The sequence below is a fragment of the Pan paniscus genome, chromosome 1 (assembly GCF_029289425.2).
Source record: "Pan paniscus chromosome 1, NHGRI_mPanPan1-v2.0_pri, whole genome shotgun sequence".
Lineage (NCBI taxonomy): Eukaryota > Metazoa > Chordata > Mammalia > Primates > Hominidae > Pan > Pan paniscus.
The window spans coordinates 203496656-203513127 of record NC_073249.2 but is presented as its reverse complement, the minus strand read 5'-3'; the positions used below and the strand labels follow the sequence as shown (position 1 = coordinate 203513127).

Genomic DNA, 16472 nt, shown 5'->3' with positions numbered 1-16472 from the left:
TTGATACCATCATATCCCCTCTGCCTACCTGTCCACCCTACAGGTCACTGGAAGATAATTCCTGGACACACCTTGGACAGCTCCCCACATTTCTCTATTTGGAGCTTTGGGGTGGTAGGAAATTGATGCCCTCAGAAAGGACACCCCCAACCAGCAAGAAACCAGAGTTGGTGGAAAACAACATTTCTTCACTCTCGATGGGACAACCTGAAGGCATGTTCTAGTCAATACTGCTTCTCACAGGTCCCCAACAAGAGTTAGAGACAGAGTCTCGCTCTGTTGTTCAGGCTGGAGTGCAGTGGCGCCATCATGGCTCACTGCAGCCTTGAACTCCTGGGCTCAAGCAATTCTCCCACCCGAGTAGCTGGACTATAGGTTCTCACCAACACGCCCAGCTCTTTATCGCTCTTTGACTTTCTGTTTCATTTCTCTATTCCCTCATTATGCTTCCTGGGATAATTTCACAGATAAGCTACTTGCTCCCAAATCCTTGTCTCAGGGGCAGTCAACAGAGACAGTGGCAGAGGACCATGGGAGAGCTAGAATTTCAGGTCTCCAGACTCCTAGTCCAGTGCTCTTTCCAGGGTTTCTCAACCTTGGCACTATTAACATTTTGGACTGGATAATGCATTGCTAGGGAGGGTTGACCTATGCACCGTAGGATGTTTAGTAGCATCCCTGACCTTTGTCCACTAAATGCCACTAGCACCCTCCAGTTGGGAACAGTCAAAACTGTTTTCTGCTTTATCAGAAGTTCCCCGGGGCAAAACACTGTGGTTGCAAACCACTATTCCACATCAGGCCATCTCCCTTGCCAGGTCCAGAGAAAGAATTTCAAGCCCCAAGATTCCTTTCCCCTCCCTGTTGCTCTTTAGATCACATAAATGAAACAACTGGAAACTGACCCCCCAATCCTTTATTAGAGATGAGTGAAATAACAAGTCTGAGATGAATGAAACCAGACACTGGGGGCTCAAAAGACAACCCTGTTCCTGTGGGAACCACAGACCAGTCAGGTCTCCAGGGGAAACAGCACAGCCTCCCCAGCCAGGCAGCTGTGTTGGCCATTGGTGCTCTCTAGTCTCCCCTGCTTGGCTTGGCCCATTCCTGCCAGGGCCCAGCACCCAGCAACTGGCAAGTTGAGATGTTAGTGGTTGATGATGGCTTAGGTGTATCTGCTTTCTCATTGGGGCTGAGCAATGATAGAATTTCTAGGGCTGGGAAGCAGAACCCTTAAGTCTCTGCCCTCCCAATTCTATTACTCTCCCTTCTTTCTTTGCCTCTCCATTCCCTCAGACTAAAAGGCTCCTGAGTTGACCAAGAGAAAGAGAAGAGAAGTGGGCATCCATCAACCCAGACTATTCCTTTCCTTCCTGTTAAATCAAGGACACAGGCAAATGTGGGTGCATCTGACTCTACAATTTGGCTGGGGAATATAGGAGAGTGCCTAGGGAAGGCTGTGCTGTCCCTCAAAAGGAGTGACATTCAGAATATTTTTATTTAACAGCCAGTACAGCATGCATGTTGACCAGCCAGAATGGATGTGATCTGTAGACAACTGTAATGGTCATATAGGTATAAACCAGCTGAGTCCAGAGCCATGCCCTGGAATCTGACCCTGCCCAAGCCCAACCCTTAAGACCAGCTTTCCACCAAAGGACCACCCCTGCAGGGCCCTTGTCTTACTCGTGTGGTATCTGAAGTGCCTAACACAGGTCCAGACATAGAGTTGGAATTTAGTGAAGGAATATTAGACTAATAAATGGCTGGCTGAGAAGACAGTCCCTACTTGGCAGGGTCCCTGATCTGAAAGTCAGTGATGGAGGGCTCTCCTGCCCTTGTGAAGCCCCCAGACTGACGGGGGAAATAGAGTCTCGATCTGATGAGGGACTGAGAGTTCTGCAGCTGAAGCCAGCTCAGGAGCACTCAGATCCAGCCACAGGGCTCCCAGGCCCCTAGCGGGTAATGAGATAGGAAAGAACTGCCATCAGCCCTAACAGGGAAAGACCATGTGTCCTTGGTAGAGGCATGGCCTGTGGCAGGAAGAAGGCCAGCTACAGAGGCACAAGGGACAGAGAGAGTGAGATCCAAGAGAACAAATGTCTCAGCTCCCCAGTTTTGTGAGCTCAAGTCCCAGCTCTGAACATTGGGGCCTAGCATGGGGCATGTGGGGGCCAGCAAGGAGCTAGTCTTGCAAAAGTTGCACAGAACTTGCTGGGAGACTCCCAGTCCTTGAGCCATCTCCTTCAGTGATGCCAACCTGCAGAAAGAAGGATGAAACTGACATTTTCAAAGCACCTGTAATATACCAGGTGTTCATCTCACTCAGTTTCACATCTGTCCTATTGTAGATAAATTAAATTATTCTCATTTTATAGACAAAGAAACTGAGGCTTGAGGAAGTGAAGCCACTTATCCAAAGTCTCCTTACTCTAAAGCCCAAGCTCTTGCTATCATACACACCACAATCACAGGCATCAATTAAATGCCATCTGATGGATACTTGGTTTTCAGGGCAATAGTGGAACCAGGATATGGACATAGATTTGTGTCTGCTGACTAACTCTGGTGGACTAAAGATGACGATTCCCCAGACAGAACCAGCTTTTGCCCCTGCCATCCTGACTCCCAACACAACCAATGCCATTCTGAGGAATTCCCAGAGGAACAAGGGACAGAAGAGGCTTCTTTCCCAACACAACTGGCTCTGATCTGTGCCCACTCCTAGGTTCAACTAATATATGCCATTGTTGGAGACTTGGTGATTCAGCAGGGAGAAGCTGGATTAAGGATGACAGCTCTTGCCCTGTCCCTGTCACATCCCTCTATGCCTGGGATCTGAAAGTCCCTGTGGATTCCAGGAGACTCATGAACAAGGGGAGAGTTAGGCAAACAAGGGCTGGTACACGGCCACCTAATCCTGCCTCTTCTGCAGGGAAGTGATGCCTTCTCTGAGCGACTGGCCTGGCTAACACAACTTTCCTCATCCTCCCCTGGGGAGAAGCCAGAGCTTGGGCCTCATCATCGCTGCCATCCCTCAAGGCCTGGGCTCTCCTCAGCTTCACCCAGCCCTGGGCTGAAGCAGGGAAAGAGGAGCACCAGGACAGGGACTGGCCAAACTGCAGCCCTGGGCACCAGGACAGGGACTGGCCAAACCACGACCACCTGGGCACCAGGACAGGGAATGGCCAAACCGTGGCCACCTGGGCACCAGAACAGGGACTGGCCAAACCGTGCCCACCTGGGCACCAGGACAGGGACTGGCCAAACCGTGGCCGCCTGGGCACCAGGACAGGAACTGGTCAAACTGTGGGCACCTAGGCACCAGGACAGGAACTGGCCAAACCGTGGCTGCCTGGGCACCAGGACAGGGACTGTCCAAACTGTGGCTGCCTGGGCCCATTTGTACCCCAACCATGGGGAGGTCTCCCACCCTAATACGCCTACTCTTGACTAACTCTGCCTCCCAGGCACCCTGCCACCGCCCCTCAAACCATGGTCCCAGAGTTCCTACCGGCACGTTCCTTCTGGGCAGAAGCTGCCTGGCTGAGGGACCATCTTCAGGGCTCCGCGCCCCCCGCCGATAGGAGCGAGTGCTCTCGGAGCTGGAAGGCAGGGAAAGGCCAACGTGACCCTCATGTCCAGAGAGCCCCTCAGAGTGGGGAGAAAGGGCTCAGGAACAGAGCCAGTCTGGGGGCTTAGGATGGGTGGGTAGAGTCCACAAGGCCCCCAGGCCAGGTCCATCACAGGCCCAAGAAGGCTGGAACTGACCTCCAGAAGACTCTGTGGATATCTGCAGGTCTACTTCTCCCCAAACTCCAGACTGAATGGGTTTGTATGGAAGGGAGAAGACTGGATCCTGGGTTGGAGGTGGGGACAGAGTGAAGACCCCACTGAGAGCCTCTAGAATAAGCCACACAGGGGGCTAAGCCTACTTTACTCCAACATCAGCAGGGAGGATCCCTGGCTCCTCCTCAGCTCTCCATGCAGGATTTGGGAGCAAGTGTGTGAAGGGGGAAGGGGTCCCAGGGTTCAGCGTTTCTGCATAAGTGATGGGCCCAGAGATGGAGTGTGACCCAGTCTTTAGGCAGGTACTATTTAGAGGTGTGGAAATCAATGGGTGCTCAGAGAAGTCAGGGGATTTGCCCTGGTTGCACAGCTGGGCCCTCACCAACCTGAATCTGACGGGGAGGTACATCTCCGAAGGGGTGGTCCCGGATGTCAGGCTGGGTCTGGAGGTGCCTGGGGGCTCTCGGAGGCCCTCTTCAGAGTTGGGTGGGGCTTGGCTGGGATCCCCAGGTTCCAAGGGGCTCATGAGACTGGAGGAGGAGGCTGGACTGCCCAGGCTCTCAGGGGTCTCAGGGGCCTCTGAACTCAGGCTGGAGACTTCAGAACGATCTGGAATCAGAAACATCAGAAATGATAAAGCTTTTCTTTATCACTTACTCTGTGCCCAACCTCAAAGCAGTCTCTGGCCTCTAGGATATTTTTTTTTTTTTTTTTTTTGAGACAGAGTCTCACTCTGTCACCCAGGCTGGAGTGCAGTGGTGCAATCTCGGCTCATTGCAACCTCCGCCTCCCAGGTTCAAGAGATTCTCCTGCCTCAGCCTCCAGAGTAGCTGGGATTACAGGTGCATGCCACCACACCTGGCTAATTTTTGCATTTTTAGTAGAGATGGGGTTTCACCATGTTGGCTAGGCTGGTCTCAAAATCCTTACCTGGGGTGATCCGCCTGCTTCGGCCTCCCAAAGTGCAGGGATTACAGGCATGAGCCACCGCATCTGGCCTAGGATCTCTTCTGGTTCTCTGCCAATAGTCCATTCCCCATCTACCTGTCCAGTATTCTCCTTCAACTGATGAAGCCTTTGTTCGCGGTGGCCAGGGCCATGCTGACTCACTGTTTTGCTTGTGCTCATACCCTGTCCCAGTTTGGATTCTCCTGCTCATCCCTCAGGTTCACTCATATGCTATCCTCACCAGGAAGCCTTCTTAAACCAACCCCCAATCCCAGCAGGACATGCTCCCTCTCCAACCGCCCCAACCTCCCAGAACAAGTCTGTTCCTTCATTCGACAAATAGTTCTTGAGAACAGCCAGGCTCTGCGCTAGGCGCTGGACAAATAGTATTCAATGAAACACTCAAAGTCCTTGTCCTTTTGGGATTTACATCCTATATCACATTGTGCCTTGTATTATAATGAATTGCATTCCAGTTTTTATCTCCCCTACTAGACTGTGTCTTGGTAGCCCTCAAAGGACTCAGGATGAAGGGGATGCTCAATAAACTCGTTTCTCTCTTGTTAAGTGGAGCATTGAGGAATTTGGAATAAGATGGGCTGAGATTTGAATCCTACATCAGAGACTTATTAGCTGTGGGATCTTAAACATGTGACTTAACACCTCTGTTCTTTTATCTGTAAGGGGAAGATGAGAACCCCTTCCTGGGAGGTCATCATAAGGATGGTACGGACTAACATATGCACTCAGCTCAGTGCCCCAGCATATACAGGTCCTCTGTGAATGGCATGGTGACCATTTATCTGGGCATCCAACTGTACCTCCACTGGCATGTCTTGCACACCCTTGGACCAAAGTCCGAGAAGAGTTTTTGACTGGCAAGGGCGGGGGACAGTCCTCACTCTCGCCCTGAGGGGTGGCTGCTCCCAGGCTGGCGACAGTCTCATAGGTCTTGTTGCTGATGTCCAGCCTCCCACTGGCCCAGTGAGCCTGGGCCGGGAGCTTCAGCAAGCAGCGCTGCCAGAGCAAAAGATTGAGGATGAGGACAGCCTGGTTCCTCCGGTGTAGCCCTGTCCCCCCGCCTCACCGCCCCTGCCAACACACACCAGGCCCAATCTGGCTCTTTCCTTCTGCCATCCAGAGGCCTGAGGGACAGGGCTGGGACCCACCTTCTCTTCCTCATCCTCCTCACTGTCAGAGCCAGGCTCTGTGGAAATTACCCAGGAGTAGTCCACATGTAGAGGGAAGGCAAAGGTCCCCGCCTGGGCCTGCTCCAGCTGCCAAAAACAAAGGCTTGGTGGTTCAGAGGGTTGGGGGCTCAGCAGGGAGAGAGAAAGAGTCAGGGGCCCCTTGCCTCCCCGAGTCCTCACCAGCTCCTCACACTCCTTGTGGTGCTTCTTCCTGGCTATGTCCAGAGCTGTCTCGCCTGCTTCATTTACTGTGAGCGGGGAAAGTCAGGGTTCATGGTCATAGTCAAAGAAACATTACAGCTTAGAGATTAAGACGGGCCTCTGGAATCAGAATGTATGGGTTTGAATCCTGGCTCTGCCATTTTCTGGCTATGTGACCATAGGCAAGTTATATAACCTTTTGGGACAAAATTGTTTATGAAATGAGTATAATACTTGGAACTACCTGATGAAGTGGTTGTGAGGATTCGATTAATCAACATACAAAAAGCACTTGTCCCATTGCCAGGCATATGTTAAACAATACATATTAGCTATTACAATCATTATCATTCAGATCTAGCTAATATTTATTTGCCTAAGTACTCCCAGAAATATTATTTTCTTTTTTCTTTAGCAGTCCTGCTAGGTCAGTGGTATTATTCCCATTTTACAGATGAGGAAGCTGAAATTCAAGAGCTGAATGACAAACCCCTAAGATCACAGAGGTGGTCAGAAGCAAGCCAGGATTAGAGCCCGAGACCATCGGAAGTCCACATAAGGGGTAGTCAGGAATAGGAGTCTGACGGAGGAGGTATTCAAGCCCCACCTGTGCCAACCAAAGCTCTCCCCTTCAGCAGCAGCTTGAGGCAGTCGGGCTGGTTGTAGAGTGCTGCGTAGTGCAGAGCCGTGTTCCCGTCAGCAGCCTTGGCATCCAGGTGACCACTGGAGAGAGGAGGGTTCAGGGAGAAAGGAAGAGGAACAGATCAATGAGGGGATCAAAGTCAGGGGAAAAAGTGGGAGGGGAAAGGAGGGAAGAGAATGGGAGAAGAGGAAGGAAAGGAGAGGGAGTGTGAGGAGCCAGACAGACAGGCAGGGAGGCTCTCACCCATTCTGGATGATGAAATCCACCAGAGGCAGGGAGGTCTGGTTGGCGACTTTGACAGCCAAATGCAAGGCGAGCTCTTCAGGTGCCTGAAAACACATCCACACCTCTGAGTTTCCCCCCCCAGTGCACCTGCCTCCAACCCAGTATTTCCCTCTTGAACTCTTGCTAACCCCTTATCCCCCCATAGGAAGCTGCCAGAACCCTGGAGAGATAAGACTGCAAGGGCAGAGCCTCATGTCTGGGAGGAAGGTGAAGGGCCATTCTCCCATTGTTTCCATTCACAGCTCTTCCTCCTCTGCCCGCAACAAGTGTTTCCCAAACTTCTTTCTCGGCTCTCGGCTCCTCTCCCTGATCGCACTTCCCCACCAAGACCTCAGCAACCTCACATTTTCAACTATCACACATGTGCAGGCTGTTCCAAATTCTTACCTCACCTAAGTGCTGCACTGCCCATTGGATAGCCCACCAAGATATCAGATAGACAGTTCAAAGATACCCGTTTTTAGTTTTTCTGAGACAGGGTCTCGCTTTGTCACCCAAGCTGGAGAGCAGTGGCGCAATCACAGCTCTCTGTAGCCTCAACCTCCTGGGCTTAAGCCACCCTCCCACCTCAGCCTTCTGAGTAGCTGGGACCACAGGTGTGTGCCACCATACCCAGCTAATTTTAGTTGTTGTTGTAGAGATGGGGGTTTCCTTATTTTGCCCAAGCTGATTCTGAACTCCTGGGCTCAAGTGATCCTTTCACTTTGGCCTCCCAAAGTGTTGGGATTACAGGCGTGAGCCACCACACCCAGCCAACATCCAATTTTTGATGTCGAATCAGTCAGCAACTCCTGTTGATTTACTTTTTCAAATGTCTCTGATATCCTTTCTCCGTGCTCATGTGTTTGTTCTTGGAACAGCCAAAGCAATGTGGCCTTCCTGGCTCTAAACTGACATGCCCTTATATTTCAGGGCTATTTAGGTGAAAGAAAAAGATATTAACATTTATTGCATACCCATTGTACACTAAGCCCTTTATATACATGACTTCTCACTTCATCACCGTGGTGCTATTATTAACCCCTTTTATAGATGAGGAAATGAGACTCAGAGAAGTAACCTGCCCTAGATCACACAGCTAGGAAAAAACAGAGCCAGGATTCCCACCCAGGTCTGCCTGACTGAAGCTGTGCTCTTTCCCACTTACCACTCTGATGGGTGAGATCTGAGCAGATGTCAGAGGGGGGGTGGAGGGGAGTAACAGCTGGTCCTGGAGAAGAACTGGGGAATATGTTAGACAGGTGGGTTATAAGTGGCTCTTGGAGGGGGTTCTCACCTGTGCATCAGGCCCTGGCAGCGGCTGTCCAAAGTCCTGCCCATTGGCAAAGGCCTCCAGTACCGACAGGAGGTCCCTGTTGCAAATGGCTGTCCAGAGTCTCTGAGGCTCAGGTGTGCACCGGCGTGCAAACCTATGCTCCACATACTTGGCCATGATGTAGTCCCTGCGGGTGCCCCTACCAAAAACAACCACAGGATCTCAGAGCATGGACCGTGTCTGCCCAGCTGATCCCTGGGGCCCTCCCACAGGAGATACAGCTCTCTTTTTCTCCAGAACCATGTCCTGAAGACGTCTAGATCTGAGGCTCCCCTCTCCCCAGGCTTTTTTTTTAGACAGAGTCTCACTCTATTGCCCAGGAGGGAGTGCAGTGGCGCAATCTCGTTTCACTACAAACTCTGCCTCCAGGGTTCAAGCAATTCTAGTGCCTCAACCTCCTGAGTAGCTGGAATTACAGGCGTGTGCCACCACGCCCAGCTAATTCTTGTATTTTGAGTACAGGCAGGGTTTTGCCATCTTAGCCGGACTGGTCTCAAATTCCTGACCTCAAGTGATCCGCCCGCCTTGGCCTCCCAAAGTGCTGGGATTACAGGCGTGAGCCACTGTGCCCAGCCTCCCCAGACTTCTGATCCAAGACTTTTCTACGACCCTGGACACTGCGGAGGCAGAATCCCCTAGGCAGGGTGCCCCTCTCTCTGAGAATCCCCTTACATGTCACTCTCAGCTGAGGGTTTAGGGCCGCCGTGTGAGGGTAGCTGGGCCTCCATGACCTCATTGAAGCTCGTGTTTCCCATGTTCAAGGCCAGCTGGAGTCGTAGGAAAATAGACGTGGGGCGGAGTAAGACCGGGCGGTTAAGCCTGCATAGGGTGGAGCTCCAAGCCCCCAGAGTCCCGCCCCTCGGCCGCCCTCCCGGTTCAGGCCCCGCCCCTGACCACCCGCTACCTGGCTTGTCCCAGCCCACCTCGGCCAGGTCCCACCCACAACCTGCAAGCCCCGCCCCCGGATGAAACTACACCCCTAACTCCGCTTCTGGCCCCTTCCAGGCCCCGCCCCGCCCTCACCAACAACTCGGAGGGGCCCAGCAGGTCCAAGGTGAGTGACTGCATGCGCGAAAAGCGCACGCCCAGTTCGCGGTGGACGCCCGAGCACTGGATGCAGGTGAGCACGCCCAGGTTGGTGCTGAGCCACGTGGGGTCTGCAGAGGAAAGCAGCTGGAGCCTGGAGGTGCAGCCCCTCCCCTCCACTTAAGCCTCCCTCCTGCCCCGGCCCCGGGGACCGACCTGCAGCCCCGCAGTCGCAGCACTGGCTATTCCCAGGCCTGCTCTTCACCTCCGCGATGAGCAGCTTTGTGAGGTCGTGCGGCTCCCCGTCATGGCCGGCGGACCCCCAGGACCCCGGGCCACCGCTGGGCTCCCCGAGGAAGGCGCTGCTCAGGGCTTCGTCCTTGCTGTTCTGCAACACTGACACCCACCTGCGGAGATTGAACGGGGTGGGATGGGGATGTCAGGTGGGAAGAGATAGGGCCGCCGGCCCCCACCCACAAGGCTGGCCGGGCTGGCCGAGGGGGCACTCACGCCTCACACTCGTGCTCGTCCTCTGCCTGAAAGTGGTATGTCCGGTTGTCTGTCGGGAGAGAAGGGGGCTTCTGACCCACAGAAATGCTGCTGGCCTTCCCGGAGCCCAGGGAGCCCCCACCAAAGCCGCTGGGGCCACATGGAGATGTGTCCCTGACAAGTCGGACTCTCAAGCTAGGAGTGGGAAGGGAGTGGAATGACAGTGGCCAGCACCAGGGGCAGTTTCTCAGAAGTGGCCTCCGAAGTAGGATCCCAACAAAGCTCCCTCTGCGTGAAGCCCTGGTTCCAGGCTCAGACGAGGTCTCAAAGGGCTTGGAACCCCAGAGAACCCAGCTCAGAGGCAAGGCATCCTCTGAACCAACTGTCACCACCCCACTGGGCCCTTCCTGGTCTCCTCCTGGGCGACCAGGCCTCCTGTCTGGTCTCCCTGCTTCCCATTTCCCCTTTCCCCTAGCCTGTACCAGCTCCCAACTGTTGTGCCCAAGGCTCTGCTCTAATTACACCACTGCCCTGCCCCAAGATCTCCCATGGCTCTCTATTGCCAGGAAATAAGGTCCAAACTTTTAAGAGGGATTTCCAGGCCTCATCTCTCACTCTGCTACATGAACCCTCCACTCTGGCCAAACTGGCCGGACCCACTCTCCTGCTTCCATGCCTTTCATCATGCTAATCCTGTCTCCTCAAAAGCCCCCCCCCCCACAAACTCTTCATTCTACATGTCCTTCAAGGCTAAACTCAAATACTGTCTCCTCCAGGAGCCTTTCCTGATTCCCCACAGCAGTGCAGGCCTTCCTGCTCCCTAATCTTCTATGGGGCTATATCTGCACCCATCTTCTGGACAGCCCCCTCATCTTACAGTCCTGGGTACCCACCCCACACCCCTGCCAGAGAGTTTCCTGAGGACAAGATCTAGGTCTTTCTCAGCCTGTGTCTGCTCTCACACAAAGCCTGCACCAAAGGCTCTGAAGAACGAAAAGTAGAAAATGTAAAGAAACAATAATTTCATCTCCTTCAAGTCTGGGTATTTGGGAAAAAAAGGTAAAATTTTAAAAAAAGAAATAATTTCAAAACCCAGATGACCCAAATCCACTCAAATATGCTCTGTATAAATAGCCACATTTATTATGTAAAGTGGGTGCATTTTGACATTTAATGTGATGTGGGTATCCTAGACCTAAGGATTCTTATGTCTGCAGTAGCAGCAATTCGACACCATGTGTGGAACTGGACACAGACCCCTCACTGAAGCCCCCCGGGAGCTGACAGGTGTCTTAGAGAAGCCCTGAGCAGCTGTGGGTGGGGGAGAGGCACAGGGACCACTCACGGGTCACCAGGTCGAAGCACTTTTTCTCCTCAGGGTTTGGCCTCACTTGGCACGTCAGCAGGGTCAGCTTCACCGGGGGCCGGTTTATCTGTGGGAATTTAGGGGTGGAGGATGTATGCGTTACCTCTGGCCCTCCACATTCTTTAGGCCTCCATTTCCCACTCTGTTAAATGGGCATAATCATCCTGTTCCATTTGTGTTTCTCCTCACCCAGCAGCACCTCAAGGATGTGGAGTGTAGACTAAGACTAGATTGGGGCCTTCGGGTCCCATCTGTCCTCCCACACGGGTGTCCAGCTCCCTGGACCTAGGTTTGGGGGCCAGTCTTAGAGGGAGGGCTTGACATTATTTGCTCAGAACACCAGAAGAAGAGGGTCCATCGTGCCCTGAGACTCCCACCACCTCTAGGCCTCACCGTGCTGTGTGAGATGGTCAGGCAGCCATACTTGACTCCACACTTCCTTTTCTGCCAGACTCTTCGGATTCTAAAGCCCAGAGGGATAGAAGGACAGTGACCCAAGGCTCACACCTAGTTCACAGGTGTCAGAGAACAGAAATTTGCCCCCACCTATATGATCTCTAGCCACATCCCTTTACCTCTTTCTTCTCCTAACCCTACACCCCCACCCCCGACCCCTGACTCTCTGGGGCTCCCGTCTGATGGAGGAGACACAGTTCTGCTCTTAGGAAGATGCCAGTCTGATGGAGAAACACAGCCTCACTCCCTGGGAATCCTTATTCTAAGGGGATGATGTGACTTTGGCCCTCTGAGAGCTCCCAGTCTGATGGGGGAGACACACCTTATATCATTAGGGAGCTCCTAGTCTGAGAGGCACAGGCTCTTGACAACAACAAATAAATTGTGGTTCAACTAAGCAAGATCAATATTAATATCCCCAAAATAAAATTAGCAAGTCCATGATCCAAAACTCCGTAACACTTCTCCTGTAACAGGTAAATATTCATTGGTTTCTTCTTCAAAGTTATTCTTCTCTGATTAAACTGATTGGTAGGTAGAAACATGAATATATCCCACAAGGGCCTTTGCATTTCACAGCAGTTTTGTTTTTTTGTTTTGTTTTGTTTTGAGACAGGATCTTTCTCTGTCACCCAGGCTGGAATACAGTGGCATGATCTCGGCTCATTGCAATCCCTGCCTCCCAGGTTCAAGCAATTCTCATGCCTCAGCCTCCCAAGCAGCTGGGACTACAGGCTCACGCCACCATACCCAGCTAATTTTTTGTATTTTTAGTAGAGATGGGGTTTCACTATGTTGGCTGGGCTGGTCTTGAACTCCTGGCCTCAAGTGATCTGCCTGCCTTGGCCTCCCAAAGTGCTGGGATTACAGGTGTGAGCCACTGCACCTGGCCCACAGACTGATTTTTTTTTTTTTTTTTTTTACACTAGGGAGCAAGGCACAGCCAATACTTTCATTTCTAGGCATATTCAGTATATTGCAGAGATTAAGAATTAGGGCATAGGCTGGGCACAGTGGCTCACGCCTGTAATCCCAGCACTTTGGGAGGCTGAGGCTGGCAGATCACAAGGTCAGAAGATTGAGACCATCCTGGCTAACACGGTGAAACCCCGTCTCTACTAAAAATACAAAAAATTAGCTGGGCGTAGTGGCGGGCACCTGTAGTCCCAGCTACTCGGGAGGCTGAGGCAGGAGAATCGCTTGAACCCAGGAGGCGGAGGTTGCAGTGAGCTGAGATCACGTCACTGCACTCCAGCCTGGGTGACAGAGGGAGACTACATCTCAAAAAAAAAAAAAAAAAAAAAAAGAATGAGGGCATAGTAAGTGTTGCAATAAGTGTTAGCTACTGCCGGCCGGGCGCGGTGGCTCATGCCTGTAATCCCAGCACTTTGGGAGGCTGAGGCGGGCAGATCACAAGGTCAGGAGATCGAGACCATCCTGGCTAACATAGTGAAACCCCGTCTCTACTAAAAATACAAAAAAATTAGCCGAGTGTGGTGGCGAGTGCCTGTAGTCCCAGCTACTCGGGAGGCTGAGGCAGGAGAATGGCATGGACCCGGAAGGCGGAGCTTGCAGTGAGCCAAGATCGCACCACTGCACTCCAGCCTGGGCGACAGAGCGAGACTCTGTCTCAAAAAAAAAAAAAAAAAAAAAAAAGTGTTAGCTACTGCTATTCTTCTTCTTTAACTTAAAATAACCAGTCACCTTTAGCAGAAGTTCACATGCCCAGGTGTCCTGGACAACCCAGGAATTGAGGATTTTACATTGCAACCCTCGGTGTCTACACAAATGATTAGAACAGTTCCTTTGGGCAGCTTCCCCAACCCTGTCATTTACTTGCAGTGTGACATTGGGCAAATTATGTAAGCTCTGAATCACTTACCCGTCACTTTTCTTGTATAGAAAGCCCACTTTCTCCGTCCCAAACTGCTTGTTGCCTTGGTGCTGGTGGATGCTGTAGCCACATCCTGAGTTCTTCCGGCTCAGGTGTTCCTGTCCCTCGGACATGCAAAGGAGACCTCAGGGCATCTCAGTGGGAAGAGCCCCATTCTGTGGGGGCTCACTCAGGGAGACTTCTCCAGGGGACCCTGTGGGTCTTCCTTCTCTCCCTCCCTCCACGGTGGGCCTTGAGGGAGGGCATTCCTTTTGGGATAGTTCAGGGGCTGACCTCTCTGCTCTCAAGCTGCAGTGTCCCTCGGAGGGAGTCCCGGAGCTGGGTCAGCTTCTGTAGCTCGTCCTCCTGGGCCTGATGGAGCTATGGGACAGAGGATGGGATCCCATCACCAGCCAACAAATATGTCAGGCACAGAGCCCAGACCCAGAAGAGCAGAGCAGTAGCCTCACTCTGTGGGCAGAAGCCAGCTCTTCCACACCCACAGATTTTCCTGGAAGGACAGGGGGCTTGATCACGTGCCCAAGGGTGAGACCCAACTTACTGCATGTACTGAGGCCGCCAGCTTCTCGATGAAGGGGAACAGGCTCTGGGCAGCCTTCCAGCCATCTTGGAAAAAGCTAAGAGGTGTCAGAGGCCAAACAAGGGTCCAGATAAAGATGGAAATGAGAGATGAAGCCAGAAGTGTGGGAGAAGCTGCCATAAGGATCACAGGGCACCTCAGGGAATTGTAGTCTGACGGTCAAGAACAGACACTCCATAGACAAGAGTCTCTCTTGACTAGGTTCAAATCCCACTTACTAGCTATGTAATCTTGGAAAATAAGCCTCAGTTTTCTCATCTATAAAATGGGGATAATATAGTACCTGCTCCCAGAAGTGTTGGGGAATTGAGTGAATTGATGTTTGTAAAGTACTCATGCCTGACACCCGGTGAGCACTCAATGAGGAGCTATGAAAGTTCTGCCAAAAAGATGCAGGCCTCCAAAGAGACTCTCAGGTCTATCACACCTTGAGAGGGGCCTTGTTCTGTGACACTGGAAGGGTTAGTGGCAGGGACGCGGGAAGATACCTACTTGTGCTGGGCGTGGAAGAACTTGATGAGGCTCTGAAGGAAGTCAGGACCTTGCTTCATCTGGCTCTCCCCGGCTTTGAGCAGATACTAGGAGGAGGGCAGGGCAAGATACGTGATGTGAGCTGAAGCAGAATCCTGGGAACGAGGGGCTGCAGTCCCCATCCCAGGCTAATCCTCCTGGCTGCGACTGGGCCTTGGTGACATCCCACAGGGCCATGTGGCCAGGACCTGAGCTGAGGCTGTGACTGGTCCCCTGGAGAGGCAGACAGGAAGACACATCCCATGCCCTCCCTCCCTCATCCAGAGCACCCCTTACCTCACACATGTGCAGCTGGAAGATGCGCCGCTCTCTCTGCATGTCCTGGGCCACCTCCCCAGGGATCCCTCCTGTCACCCTGGCCCGATCGCGCTCCTTCTCCAGCTTGGCCCTAGACCCCAAGGAAAGAGAAGCCTGAACAAGTCTCACCAGCCCCTATGTCCTCTTCTGCCAAGGATGCATGAGCAAAGGGGCCACATGGTGCAGGAGGCCCTCCTGTGCCAGCTGTGTGGTGGGGCTGGGTACAATGAACAAGACAGTTTAGGGAATCCACAGAGTGGTGGGGGAGAAAGACATGAATCAAATCACAGCCACGCAGAGAACTATGGGAGAGAAAATGGGGATCCAACCTCGTTGGGGCTAGTCGGGAAGTGATGTCTGAGCTGGGATCTGAAGCCTGAGAAGCTTGGAGGAAGCTACTGCTGGGCAAGAGGGCTGGACCATGTGATGGGCAAGAGGGCTGGACCATGTGATGGCCCCAAGGCAGGAGCGATAGTGCCAAGATGGAGAGGGCTGGTGCCAGCTAAGGTAAGGAGGTGCCAGACCATGCAGGGTCTAATTCACACCATGTTAATATATTCTTGGTCTTTATCCCAAGAGTAATGGGAAGGATTTGAAGGTGTTTATTCAGGGGGATGAAGGACTCAAACAAGGGCCAAGTGAGATTTGGGGCAAACAGTTCTGATTTTCCTGGAAAGGATTTAAGAGCACAGGTGCCTTCAATCTTTTTTATTTGTATTAATTTTATAGATTCAGGGGGTACAAGTGCAGTTTTGTTTCGTGGATATACTGTGCAGTGGTGAAGCCTGGGCTTTTAGAGTACCCATCACCCGAATAGTGTACATGGTACCCAATAGGTAATTTTTCATCTCTCACCTATCCTCCCACCTTTTGAAGTCTCCAATGTCTACTATTCTGCTCTGTCTGTCCACATGTACCCATTGCTTACCCCCTACTTATAAGGGAGAAAGAACATGCAGTGTTTGACTTTCTGTTTCTGAGTTATTTCAAAGTGCTTTCATTCTTCTGAGCCCATGGAGCTTCATACTTAAAGCTCAGAAAACCTTTGTTCTTTTATTTTCTTTTTCTTTCTTTTTCTTTTTTTTAGTGCAGTGGTGCGATCTCAGCTCACTGCAACCTCCACCTCCCAGGTTCAAGCCATTCTCATGCCTCAGCCTCCTGAGTAGCTGGGATTACAGGTGCCCACCTCCATGCCCAGCTAATCTTTTTTTTTTTTTTTTTCAGACGGAGTCTCGCTCTGTTGCCCAGGCTGGAGTGCAGTGGTACGATCTTGGCTCACTGCAACGGCATGATCTCGGCTCACTGCAACCTCGGCCTCCTGGGTTCAAGCGATTCTCCTGCCTCAGCCTCCCGAGTAGGTGGGAGTACAGGTGGGTGTCACCATGCCTGGCTAATTTTTTTGTATTTTTAGTAGAGATGGGGTTTCACCATGTTAGCCAGGATGGTCTTGATCTCCTGACCT

At 52.2% G+C, this 16472-nt stretch overlaps 1 protein-coding gene across 8 annotated transcripts in view; it reads right to left on the bottom strand.

The window, feature by feature from the left end:
- Window positions 1–898: 898 nt before the first annotated feature.
- Window positions 899–16472, bottom strand: part of ASAP3 (ArfGAP with SH3 domain, ankyrin repeat and PH domain 3) — a 56271-nt gene continuing 40697 nt past the window's right edge. For 3 of the 8 annotated variants that reach the window (XM_055096588.2, XM_003810751.5, XM_063594059.1), the window contains exons 6-25: window positions 14990–15101; window positions 14675–14760; window positions 14144–14219; window positions 13876–13962; window positions 13591–13700; window positions 11646–11715; window positions 11232–11319; window positions 9908–9956; window positions 9614–9804; window positions 9395–9528; window positions 9044–9138; window positions 8333–8510; window positions 7015–7100; window positions 6736–6851; window positions 6108–6175; window positions 5907–6014; window positions 5559–5754; window positions 4176–4398; window positions 3515–3605; window positions 899–2260 (exon numbers count right to left, since the gene is read on the bottom strand). In XM_055096588.2, the coding sequence (XP_054952563.1) occupies window positions 2186–2260; window positions 3515–3605; window positions 4176–4398; window positions 5559–5754; window positions 5907–6014; window positions 6108–6175; window positions 6736–6851; window positions 7015–7100; window positions 8333–8510; window positions 9044–9138; window positions 9395–9528; window positions 9614–9804; window positions 9908–9956; window positions 11232–11319; window positions 11646–11715; window positions 13591–13700; window positions 13876–13962; window positions 14144–14219; window positions 14675–14760; window positions 14990–15101 (2239 nt within the window). In that variant the 3' untranslated portion in view covers window positions 899–2185. Of the gene's footprint in view, window positions 2261–3514; window positions 3606–4175; window positions 4399–5558; window positions 5755–5843; window positions 6015–6107; window positions 6176–6735; window positions 6852–7014; window positions 7101–8332; window positions 8511–9043; window positions 9139–9394; window positions 9529–9613; window positions 9805–9907; window positions 9957–11231; window positions 11320–11645; window positions 11716–13590; window positions 13707–13875; window positions 13963–14143; window positions 14220–14674; window positions 14761–14989; window positions 15102–16472 lie in introns of all 8 variants that reach the window. The other 5 variants (XM_008963115.4, XM_063594056.1, XM_008963116.4 and 2 more) reach the window with 3 other exon arrangements.